Below are 12,542 nucleotides of genomic sequence, written 5' to 3' on the forward strand. Positions count from 1 at the left end.
GCTCAGTGGGTGTTTCCTTTCGAGGATCGCCCAACTAACGTAAAGAAAGGAAGAAGTCAAGGAAAAAAGATGATTGCCTCATTCTTTGGTCGGAAAGGTCATTACGCGACAGTTGTTCTAGCAGATGGAAGGACAGAACTGCAGACTGGTATGTCAATCGCTGTTGGCCTGTTGTCTTGGAAAAAATTAGACAGCAGCGCCTTCGAAGCAGGATCCTCCTTCACCACGACAATTCATCGAACTCCGCGAAACAGACTGTTGAATATTTGACTATGGTAGGTGTCGAGGTAATGAGTCATCCGCCATACAGTCCTAACCTGGCGCCATGCGACTTTTATTTATTTCCAAGAACTCGATACGCTCTTACAGAGCGGTCGTAGTTATCAAGTAGTTTGTAGCAGCAGATGTTATGCACATTAGTCGGTCATTCGAGTGCACTTGCATGGGGCCACCCACAGCAGATTTGATCTGATCGGTCCATAGGTGACCTTCCGCGCGGGCTGATGTCTTTCAATACAAGGCGTTCTAAGGACTGGCTACCTCTTCTCGATACGTAAGGGGAGTGTGCGGGACTACACTATGGCAGGAAAACGCTGATTTTTGATACTGAACTTCTTTTGAAACAAGAGTTTTAATATTTTGGCATTTAAGATATTGTTCATGAAATCGACAAGACTATTATTTTTGTTAATTATTTGACTGGGTGATGGTACAGTCTCACTATATTATTTAAAAAATAAACATTTTAGCAACAAATACTTTCCAATAGATAATTTTTTTACATATTTAAATTTAATTTTGTTAGGCTTGTTTCTAATATCTTCGGGTAAGCGGTTAAGTTAATAATAGTGATGACGTTTTTTAGTAGTTCTATCACCATAGTGACCCTAGGTACATATTATTCGCCCGTGGATATTATCCTAGTGTTATGGCTGTAACTTACCAGCGATAGACTATGCTCCCGAGTGCCATGATGTTTAGTTAATAGTAAATTATACATACATACATATCATGTGAGTCATCCAATATCCAGTTAGCGAAATTTCAAACGAGTAATAATAAAAACCGTTGAAAAGTCTCAGCACGGAGCTTCCGGCTCGATCCTTGTGAGACCCATGGGTTATCGGTTTACTTTTTAATATTATTGTGTACGTTTCCGTCGAAGTATCGTCTTTATAAGGTCGGCAACGCTCTTGTGATTTCACTAGTGTTATAAGAGTACCTATGTATACTCGTTTATCCTCATCTTTCATAAATTTATTAGGCACTACAATAGCGCTCATCACCTTGAGACTTCTCGTTTGCCCATTAATATCACTAGTTTCAGACCGAAACACGATAATGCTTACGGTAGAAATAGGCGCCGTTGTGGTATCCATAATCTAGTCGGCATCCTGTGCAAAGGAGCCTCCCTTAGTAAAAGTATCTCCCCAATGTACCCATTATTCTCATCTCCCTCTCATTCCTCTCCCATTTCTTCATTAGTATCATCTAGAATATTATAGTAATAATATTATTAAGGATTTATTAGAGGTCTATCTCATTTTATGATTATGATAGTTGATATGTCATCAACAGCATGAATTATGAAGCATTTTGTCGTGTACATGCTCTGTAAATACTCCATAATTTTAGTAAGTGATACTTATTGAATACAAAACATTCTTATGAACCATCATAAGAAAACCCCCACGTGTTTAAGTCGGATACCAAAGGATTGACAAAACCGCTATATCGCTGTCGCAACTCGCAAATATTTCGCAACTAAGTCATATTAGGTATAATGAATTCAATAAGTGTTTTATTTACATAATTGCCGGATGTTGCTTTCGTAACTACACCTCATGCGAAATTAGCTCCCATACCAACATGTTAAATCTTAATACTTATTTATAATCATAATTAATTAATTATACAGGCTGACTGACTGTAACACTTAGGTCAAGGAGCATTCAAGTTTAAAAAAAAACATTATGTAAATACTCGTACTATTATTTTGTGGCACAAGCGCAATTATATGAGTTTCGTGTATCGTATTAATAGTGTACCTATGTAACTAAGCGCGTTTGTCCTTATTCACCTCTATCCATTTATGTAAACGCAATAAGTTATCGCTCAAAGTAAATGAGTATGTACAAGACATTTTACGTCCGATCACGTCGTACGCAAGCGTCGTCTTTGTTTACGCTCGAGCGTGCCTTCAGCACCGTGTACCACCCGCATGTTAAGCCCGGAATAAATTTCACTGCGATCTAGAGCTAGCCATCCTTGCTCAACAGATCAAGGAGCTTTCAAGACGCTTCTTCAACAAGGCGACCCTTCACCCTCTACTAACTTTGAAGAAGGAGGCATGCGTGATGCAACGCGATCTCAACACGTCCCTAGTCGTCTCCGATGACGACATCACCACGTAACCAATACATACAAACGAATGCAGTAGCGTTAAGACACAATTTTAATATCTGTTGCAACCAGTTACACAAGAAAAACTATTTTGAACTATATGGCTAGCACGAGTGGTCCGGGTTCCTACCTTCTCTAACCCTAGAGTAGAGATAAAAATCTAATACTTAAGAGTTTAAAAGGGACATCTAAAGACCGACCGATATTTTAACATTAATTTTGTTGATCTACGTAATGTAATTTAAGCCATACGAAGAATGTTGAAAGCAAGGTTTACTTGTTAAATATTAAATTTCTTTAGGTTTATCGATTATTTAATGAAACTTCTGTTCTAGTTTTTTAAGCAGTGCGGAGCGACTCGTCCTTTTTTAAACTACGAAATACGAAACCTCTTTTCTAACGGTTCAAGCTCTAGGTGTCCGAACATGAGTGGTTGTCTCGTGGTTTCACGTGCAATATTGAGTGATCCGGTTAGTACGTGCCTTGATATTCTCCATTCTTCTGTATGGCGTGGAGTCGTGGAGGATACGGGCACGAGAGGCAGAGGTTGATGCCTTGGAGATGTGGTGCTGGAGGCGTATGTTGAGGATACCTTGGACGGCCAAGCGAACAAATGTGTCACAGCTCAAGATAAAAAAAACCCACGTGTCGATACGATATGTCACCAAAGAATTCTTTCGTATTTTGGCAACATAATGCGAATGGATAATGAGAGCCTGGAGAAATTGGTCGTAGTTGGAAACACAAATGGCAAGCGAGCCCGAGGCCGATCTCCTACCAGATGGACGGACCAAATAAAAGACTCTAGGTCCCCGAGGTATAGCTCCGTTGTCAGGGCCGCGATAGACAGAAGCCGATGGAAACAAATAGTTCACTCCAAGTGTGGACCACTTGTTGATCACCACGATCCTCAGTCATGAGGGATCGACTAAAGAGAGAGAGAATAAGTGACCATAACAATATGTCTTGAAGGAGCGCTCACCCGATCTCGTGAGTCGATGTGCACCTTCCCTGTGTCAAGCAACTGCTGCAGTCGCTCGCAGTCTCCACGCAGCGCCGCCAGGTGGAACTGCACATCTGTGCGGGACTCCTTCTGAAATAACACATCATAGTTTAGTACGCGATAAGGCTTTATCTGTGTGACCTATCCGAGGGTCCGTGGCCGACTATCTGAAGACATCAATTGATCAACAGTTTACAATGACATATTACGTATACTCGTATATATACCTATACGCCTCACAAATAAACTTGGTATAAAGTTATAACTGATGATAAAGAAAATGCAAAATGTTTACAATGTCGTTGCCAACACTGTCAATACAATGACAATTCTGAAGTTTGTCGAATGACATGCTGCCTTGCAAATAAACGCGGGAAACGTTATACATCCGATCAAACCATTCGTTAGCAAAATGTCTATTTGTAAACATTTTACATATTCATGGTTTATGCTTAGTTATAACTTTATGCCAATTTTATTTGTAAGGCCGTTACAGTATTATAAATGCGAAATAAAGTTATTCGAAATTTAAAACTTTTGTCTTTATCTTGCCTTTGGCACTACAGAATTACATGACACGGAGAAGTAATTTTAAACATGGAGTAACTTTACATTGCGTTTATTTATAATATAGTGTTACCAGGTCCCAAAAGTGGACCGGACTAATTAAACACGTAACCTGGAAATTTGGATGAAAAATGAAACTACAATAATGTATTGTAATGAAAATGAAACAGTGTTTAATAAGGCGGATATATACAAAAAATCAATCAAACCACTAATTCACTGAACAAACTATAAAATATATGAATACAATAAGAAAAACAAAATTCGGACAGGATACCGTCTCATACGTCCCGACATGTATCCAAAAATACTATGCCCTGCTTTATCCAGCCGTTTGGACTTACCCTACAAGTGCAGACTTTACTCATTGCATGTTCACGTTCAAAATAACACAGATTCAGAAATCAGAAGAATCTGTACAGTTTCATGCACTTAATCCATTCATAGTTTTATTCCATTAACGCCGTAGCTAGTGAAATTACTGGGCAAATTAGACTTATCATCTTATGTTTCAAGGTGACGAGCGCAATTGAGAGAGAGAATCCTGAGAGGCATTGCATTGTAATGGATGGGGCGTATCACTACGATCATGTGAACGTGCTCGTCTCGTCACTATCTCATAAAAAAGGTAAGATATTAAAGTATTAGATATTATATAACATTGATGGCTACGTAGCTATATGATATCGTCAAAAATATTATAAACTGCTGTCCGCGACATTGTCATCTCGTTAATATTTATTCGTAAACAACTTAAATTCAATTCAATAGATTTAATTTAATTTAAAGTATATAAACTACTTTGAACACATAGCAAGTATTCTTTTTAAGAAAATAATCAGTTTACAAATTAAATTTGAAAACATAATTTTATGAACGACTGAATTAAGCTGAGCTAACCGTTCGAGTGACGTATCGTTATAAAATCTTGTAAGTACGCTTTGTTCAACTCTCAGGTTACGTATAGATAAAGTGCTGGCACTGCATGAATGTGTGTTTGTAACATCGGTGTTGCAATGCACGCTGCGTGCACACAGACGCACTACCGTAGATGCGGCTAATGGTGCGTTATCACGAACGGTACACGGACGTAACTGTTTATTTTGTTACAAGAGCACGCGATACCGCAGTCCCTCCCGCTACTTGTCTCTTCATTTCCCACGATAACTGTAAAAAAATAATGTCAGCAGACTTATGCATCATCTGAACCCAAGCCATGGCTTATCATACGTCCTCACACACACACACACATAACATCTATTATTATGTATAGTATACACACACACTAGCAGCAGTAGGTACTGTGTGCAAAATCAAAAATCACTCTTGATATTTTGTGTTTGTAGGTTTATTAATGTAATACAGGCTCGCCAATATTAACTTCATAGGATTTAATGTTGAGTTTGATCGGATTTAACTTTGACTTAGTAATAATCCTTATATTTTTGTCTCAAAATTAGTTACAGCGATCATACGATATTTCTGCCAAGTTAAATGAATGTTTTATTATGTAAATAAATAATGATTCTATATTTAAAATAATTATTCTTCTAAAAAAAAATCGGTAAATCAAAAAAGGAGAGTAGGAATATGAATGCATAGAGCTGTAGCCGAAAGCTAGTTATACTTTTTTTGCTAACTGTACTGCTGTAATATATATATAGGTATGTAAATTGTCCTATTGAGTAGGCTTATACGAATTAAACTGCATCGTTTGTTCGTACGAGCGATGGGCAATTGTCACGCTATGTTGGGCACGTGGAACACGTAGAATGGAGGTGATTATAGGATGCGATATGACAGCCGCCTACCTGCAACCAAATGAAGCCGAAACGTGGAGTTCAAAGCTATACTACCTGAGTTATTTGTGTAATAATTCTAACACTATTGCAATGCTGAAACCCAATTACTATCTAAAATATTTCAAACTATCAAAGCTACTTTTTCTTGAATTATAATTGAACTTATTAGTAGCTAGTTACCTACATTTAATCTTGAATATCACTCGATAAGCAGACTCATTCAATCATTCTAAAATTATCTCATTGAATGTTGGACTTTTAATACAAGAATAATATTGTAGCAGTGTTTCATACGATTAACGCGATGAAGGCGTTGGCAATTTTATAACTCACCAACCAGAATAGGTACAGACTCCCAATAATATGTCGTTGGTTTGATTAGAAAAGGTTAAGCTCGTTGAGTTTTTTTTCTCTAGGTGGTTGGATCAAGTTTGTTCACCAGTCATGCATACAAGGGCAGAAGACACGCGAGGGACAAGCACTATTAATTCACGTCACTATTAATTTTATAATGAATTGGGAATAAGTAGGATGTAAAAACAAATAAAAATGGATGTGCACAGCATCCAATATAATATATTCAACAAAAAGCAAGCCGACACTTTTTAGTAAGATGGATGAATGTGTGCATCTGTGTCGTAACATGTAAATAAAACTGCCAATCTAGCGCCGAGCGCCTTTGAAATTGGAGCCAGAATTACGACGTGCTATAAATGTGTTTGTGTTTCACGCATAGACTTAGGAACGGTGTTACAATAAAATAAATATGAATGTGTGCGTAATATAGTGTTGTCATGATAAATATCGATAGTTCTAAAGGCTTCTTCTAAATCATAGAACATAATATACTTAATAACTTTACCAAAGTTATACAAAACTAAATAGTAGGTAACTACATATTTATATAATTAATATAATAGACTGAATACAAAGCGGTTGATACCTACACCATAGCGTGTTGTTCACAATATTACAGGTATTTCAACTCGTAATGTGTAAAACCTTTTTAGGTAAAATACCTAGTTGTACCTGTCTATCTATCCTATCTATACTACGTGCTATGTCAATTGTTCCTGATAATTAACGACACAAGATTTATGCATTATTACAATTTACCTACTAAGCAATATTTGTAATATAATGCTGTTCGATGGATTTACTTCGAACACATAATATTGTCACTTACATGCAAACATAATATGATTTAAGTGATAATTTGGCCGCCGTTCTTTACATGTTTCAGTTTTTTATAAAAACTTTGAAATACTGTATGATAACTCACATTTGAATGTTTTAAACGACTTAATCTTTTTGAGAGATGAAGGTAGACTATTAATAAAGAGTGCGCCCTCGTAAATAATACCCTTGACATAATAATATGTTCTAGACTTATGTAGTATCAAGTAGCCATTACCATTGTGTACATAATTGACGAAACGAGCAGAAGGCTCATTTTTCTTTACAGTATAATATAGATGGCATAATATTCGCATGTGTTACACGCGCTCCCGATATAGATCGCACAGACAACATAATATGTATCACGAAACAGTGATTGCGTAAACAGCTGTATTACATACAGAGAGAGAGCACAAATAGAGTAATGTTTATTTCTCTAACAAGGAGGAAGTGTTTAAGCAACTTGTATATTGCATTAAGTGCAACATGGCCGGTCAAGTAAACACTGACGTGGGGGGGCCTTGGCCGGCAAAGTGTCTAGGCACTTTGTATTTAAAATCAATCAACGCGTGTCGTAACTACAGCAACTTTAAGCAAAGGTGGAAATAGACTGGACACATTCTGAGGGAAAAGAAAGAGATATGAAACAAAAACCGTTACAGAATGGTATCCAAGTAAGGACGACAGATTAGAAGGTGGGAGGACGATTTTAAAAGGATAGCAGTACCGGACTGGAAGAGAGTAGCTAGAGACCGAATAAAGTGGAAGTCCTTATAGGCGGCCTTTTTCGAAAGACAAATACTACTTAATTTAGTTTAATAATAAATAATATAATAAGGCTATAAAGGCTATTTTATTTTATTAAGCTATTGCATAACTTCTATCGCGGGCATTGAGTGTGCGGTTATCGCGTATGCTTTTTGTGCAGAAGGTCCCAGGTTCGAGCCTGGGGTACGTCTTGATTTTTTTTATCACGTTTTTTTACATTTCTCCGATTCCAAAATTGGACGAGGTAGAGAATTTTATTCATCGCACTTTACTGGAGTACACTGAAGAAAGGTCGAAAATACTTGGTACAAATGGTAATAAATTTCCACGTATTTTGGCTGGCGATTTCAACATCAACTTCGCTGATAAAAAATCAGAGCGGTTGACAACTTTTCTTTCGAAGATATTGAATTTGAAAATGAATAATGATCCACAAGAATCCACAACAAAATATGGGACCACCATTGACGCGGTATTTTTTTAATATTGCCTAAATTAAATAAATAATTATAATTGCATAAGTTGATAAAAAATGCTATGCAATGGCTTTACCGCGGCAGTCTCCGAGTGCCACACGTCTTTTTTTTTTTATTTACATTACTAATGCTTTGTCCACACTCAGGCGGCGAACGAGAGCCAATGGTCTCCCTTCTCTGTCAGTTGCTTCACGGTACACACTCGTTTTGTTTCGTTCGTTAGCCTTCTCTCGCCTTCGTTCGGTATGTGGAGATCCGGCTTTACAAGAACAACCAACAATGGATTTTTAATTTATTAAAACTTCTACAGAGTTATTAAGGCTGGGGACCGAGCCAACAGCCTTGAGGAATCGATCGGAGCAAGGTTACCTCTCCCGTACAAGATAGCCATAGTTTGAATTCTCTACGTCATGTTTAAAATAGTATTGGACTGTGGTATTGGTGTACAATTAAAAAATTTTCGTTCAATTTACAGAATTAAATGACAGGGAGAAGTAATTTTAAACTTGGCTTAACTTTACATTGCGTTTATTAATAAGACAGGTCTTCTATTCAAATTCAAATATTTTTATTCAAAATAGGATTTAAAATCACTTATTGAACGTCAAAATCTACCACCCATTCAAAAGAGACTGCCTCAGACCTGAGAAGAATAGGCGCAAGAAACTCAGTGGGCTTTTTTTTTTAATTTAAAATATGGATTACAATGTAATATCGTACAATAAACATTTATAATTAAAGAGCCAGAGGGTGTTCGCTTTATTCCCAGTCCGTGGTGTCATTAAGAAAATCAAAAATCAATCAATAAAAAAGTTATATATCATTATAACTTTAATAACACAGCTAGAGTACTAGTCTGTCGGTTGAAAGTTATATTTATTAAGTAAGTCTCGTCTGTTGATCATCTCGGCTAGTAATGTTGGCCTGAACGGGACGAGCCGTGGTACACAAGAGAAGTCAATTACGCGCTAGGTGTGTTTCCGCATCACCGTCAAGACAATTTCCCTTTCTGAGGTTAGCAGTGAATGTGTTAAAAATATATTAGGTAAAAATAAAGCCACAGACAGACAACAGTACGTATAATACAATTCGCTATGCTAATATTGTACATCGGCTACTTTCGCTCGACTCACCCACTTGACCCCTCGATCCTGCCCGCAGCCGACCACACTCATGCAATATGGATCGCCATAATGTCTCCATTCACTTTCTTATTCAAATTATATCATTTCAAATGCGTTAACATACTTATCCTAATAACACTTTATAGATGTGCTCCAAAGAGTACCTACCTAACGAAATATGATAAATATACATTACATATAATTTTAAACGAGCATAAAGAAACGAAATTAATATACATATTTATTCCGTTTAAGTGGGCTAACAGCCATTGATTGTAAAGATAATAGTAGTTAAAAAATTCGCTTTTTATAGAAAAACGAAGTAAAATAAAAGTAAACTACGATAGATGAAAATTATATAAATTAACAAAAATCTTATTTTAAAATTGTAAAATGGAATAATTTTATCAAATTAACGTATTGTCAATCGGTCCTCAATAAATCTACGAAGTTTGAATGAAATCTGCCCGTTTAAAGTGGGTCAAAATCGCACCCAAATGAGTCACAGTTACAAACAAACATACATACAGATAAAGCTTATAAAAAGCGTGTCATATTTATTAAAAAAGTATATTAATAATACTCGAAACACTTTTATGCGGATTTTCTCGCCCCAATTAGACATACCTTATGGGTTAGTTAGTAAGACAATTTTAGCTGTAAAAAAGCAAACTGAGCTTATATCCAGTATTGGCTCTCAACTTCTAAATGATGAAATTATTTTATTACAACACTAGCTGACCCGACAAACTTTGTTCTGTTCATAAATAAAAAAAACTCTTGGGGGTGGAATTTAAAACCTAAAAACCGTTCTCAGCTGACCTGTACGGAAGGAATATTCCTACCAAATTAGAAGTCTCTACGCTTTATGGTTCCAGAGATATCGCCATGAGTCAACATACCTATAGGTGGAAATCTCATATATATACATATATATAGTGAAAATGGTCTTTGAGCACGCCTAAGCCACTGATCGAATCGGCATGAAACTACCACCATTTAATGCGAAATATTATCTTAGATGGTTTATGGTTAGTTATTTTTTTTTGTATTTGTAATATTCATAACCATAATGTTAACACCAGCAACAGACATAAACTTATGATGCCTACTACTCGGTTAAGTCGAGTTAGTAAGTCTTTTGTGGGGCGATGTATATGCTTTTACAACAAGATCCCAGGAAATGTTCAAAACAAAAGTATTACGTTATTCAAAAGAATTGTCAAAAAACGTTTGTGTGGTAAATGTTACAATAAATGACTTTCTTAAGATTCTTTACAGATTGGGTATGGAGTGACCGCCCTCAGGCTATTATATAATAAGTTTAATTGTACAATATTACTTTGTAAACATACTTCTTTTTCGGTGAAAAAGAAACCCGCTGAGTTTGTTGGGCCCATTCTTCTCAGATCTGAGGCATTCATTTTGAAATCGGTGGTAGTTTTTGACTTTCAATAAGTGATGTCACATCCTATTTTGAATAAAAATATTTGAATTTATTAATTAGTGTATTAGCACATTCTGGAACAGATAAGAATCCGGATAAGAAAAAGTAATCAATCATTCGAGGCACATACAACAAAACGACCGTCGCTGACGATCCCGGCCTCGTTTCAACGTGACGGATGACACCGGGATCGCGGCAACACTTTCACCGTCACTCGGCACGTGGTCACGCTTTGATATCTTAATTTCCATTGCCCAATTGGTTACATTTGGTTCTCAGAAATGTAAAGATTATAGTTACACACGGTTATTCCCACGATGTAATTACTAGCGCACCAGTTCCAATGTATTGAATAAAACGTTATGAGAGCTACGAACTGCTCGTGTCTTTTTAATTTATTATTAAAAAAAAAAACGGCTAAGTGTGAGTCGGACACGCCCATGAAGGGTTTTGTAGAAAAGTTCTTGTAGCTCGTTGTAACTTTGATCAATGTTTTATCGTCATGAGTCCTATTGACTTATGACGTATTAAAAAAAAACTACTTACTAGATCTAGTTCAAACCGGTGTTTTCGGTGGAAGTTTGCATGATAATGTAACATCTAGTTCTCAGAAATGTAAAGGTTATAGTTACACATGGCTTATTCCCACGATGTAATTACTAGCGTACCAGTTCCAATGTTCTGAATAGAACGTTATGAGAGCTACAAACTGCTTGTGTTTTTTTAATTTATTTTTTCAATAAGCGGCCAAGTGCGAGTCAGACACGCCCATGAAGGGTTCCATAGAAAAATTCTTGTTGTTACTTTGTAACTTTGATAGATGTTTGAATAATAGTGTATTTTTTTTATTAATCTATTGATAATTCGACGTATAAAAAAAAACTACTTACTAGTAGTAGTAATGTACATCATATTTTTTTAGTTTTATCATTCTCTTATTTAAGAAGTTACAGGGGAGGATACACATTTTACCACTTTGGAAGTGTCTCTCGCGCAAACTATTCCGTTTAGAAAAAAATGATATCAGAAACCTCAATATCATTTTTGAAGTCCTATCCATAGATCCCATACGTATGGATTTGATGAAAAAACAATTTTAGAGTTTCAGTTCTAAGTAAGGACCCTCACAAGTTATTGGATTTTTTTTCCTATTTATTTGTTAAAATCTTAATCCGGTTTACAGAATACATCTACTAACCAAGTTTCAACAGTATAGTTCATTAAGTTTCGTATCTATCACGGGGAGTGCTCTGAAGAGCTGTTCAGTTTTATTCTAGTTTGAGAAGATACAAAGGCGTTTTCTCTATCATCTAGCTTTCTCTCAAAGAAAAGCTAAATAACTTTCTTCGTATAAAGAAAGGCTAACATATTTTAATATACATAGCTTGAGCCAAAGAAGAGATTTGTTGGATTTGATGTTTCTATATAAGAGTCTTAACAACATCTATGATAATCCAGATTTAGTTTACAAAATTAAATTTAATGTTCCCATTCGATATCCCCGCAAAGCAATAACACTTCTTCAAAGACCTTTTCGAAAAACTGTTCTCGGCAATAACTCACCAATTTCCAGGATGTTTTAAATACTAAACGATAGTTGCAAACATTTGGATCCTTTCGGGGACTCACTCAAAACATTCCGAAGTAAAATTTTATTATGTGATAAATTAAATAATTTGTAATATTAACAAAATAATTTTTTATATTTAACTGATTTCAATTTAGCGAACTACCTGGAACTATTTCATTGTGTTTTTCTTTCGGTAATAAGTT

General features: G+C 36.0%; 1 protein-coding gene across 2 annotated transcripts in view; it reads right to left on the minus strand.

The window, feature by feature from the left end:
- Positions 1-12,542, minus strand: part of LOC126974976 (ankyrin repeat domain-containing protein 29) — a 59,365-nt gene that overhangs the window by 18,983 nt on the left and 27,840 nt on the right. For both annotated transcript variants that reach the window (XM_050822747.1, XM_050822748.1), the window contains one exon: positions 3,386-3,496. In XM_050822747.1, the coding sequence (XP_050678704.1) occupies positions 3,386-3,496 (111 nt within the window). The remainder of the gene's footprint in view (positions 1-3,385; positions 3,497-12,542) is intronic.

Source organism: Leptidea sinapis, chromosome 34 (assembly GCF_905404315.1).
Source record: "Leptidea sinapis chromosome 34, ilLepSina1.1, whole genome shotgun sequence".
Taxonomy (NCBI): domain Eukaryota; kingdom Metazoa; phylum Arthropoda; class Insecta; order Lepidoptera; family Pieridae; genus Leptidea; species Leptidea sinapis.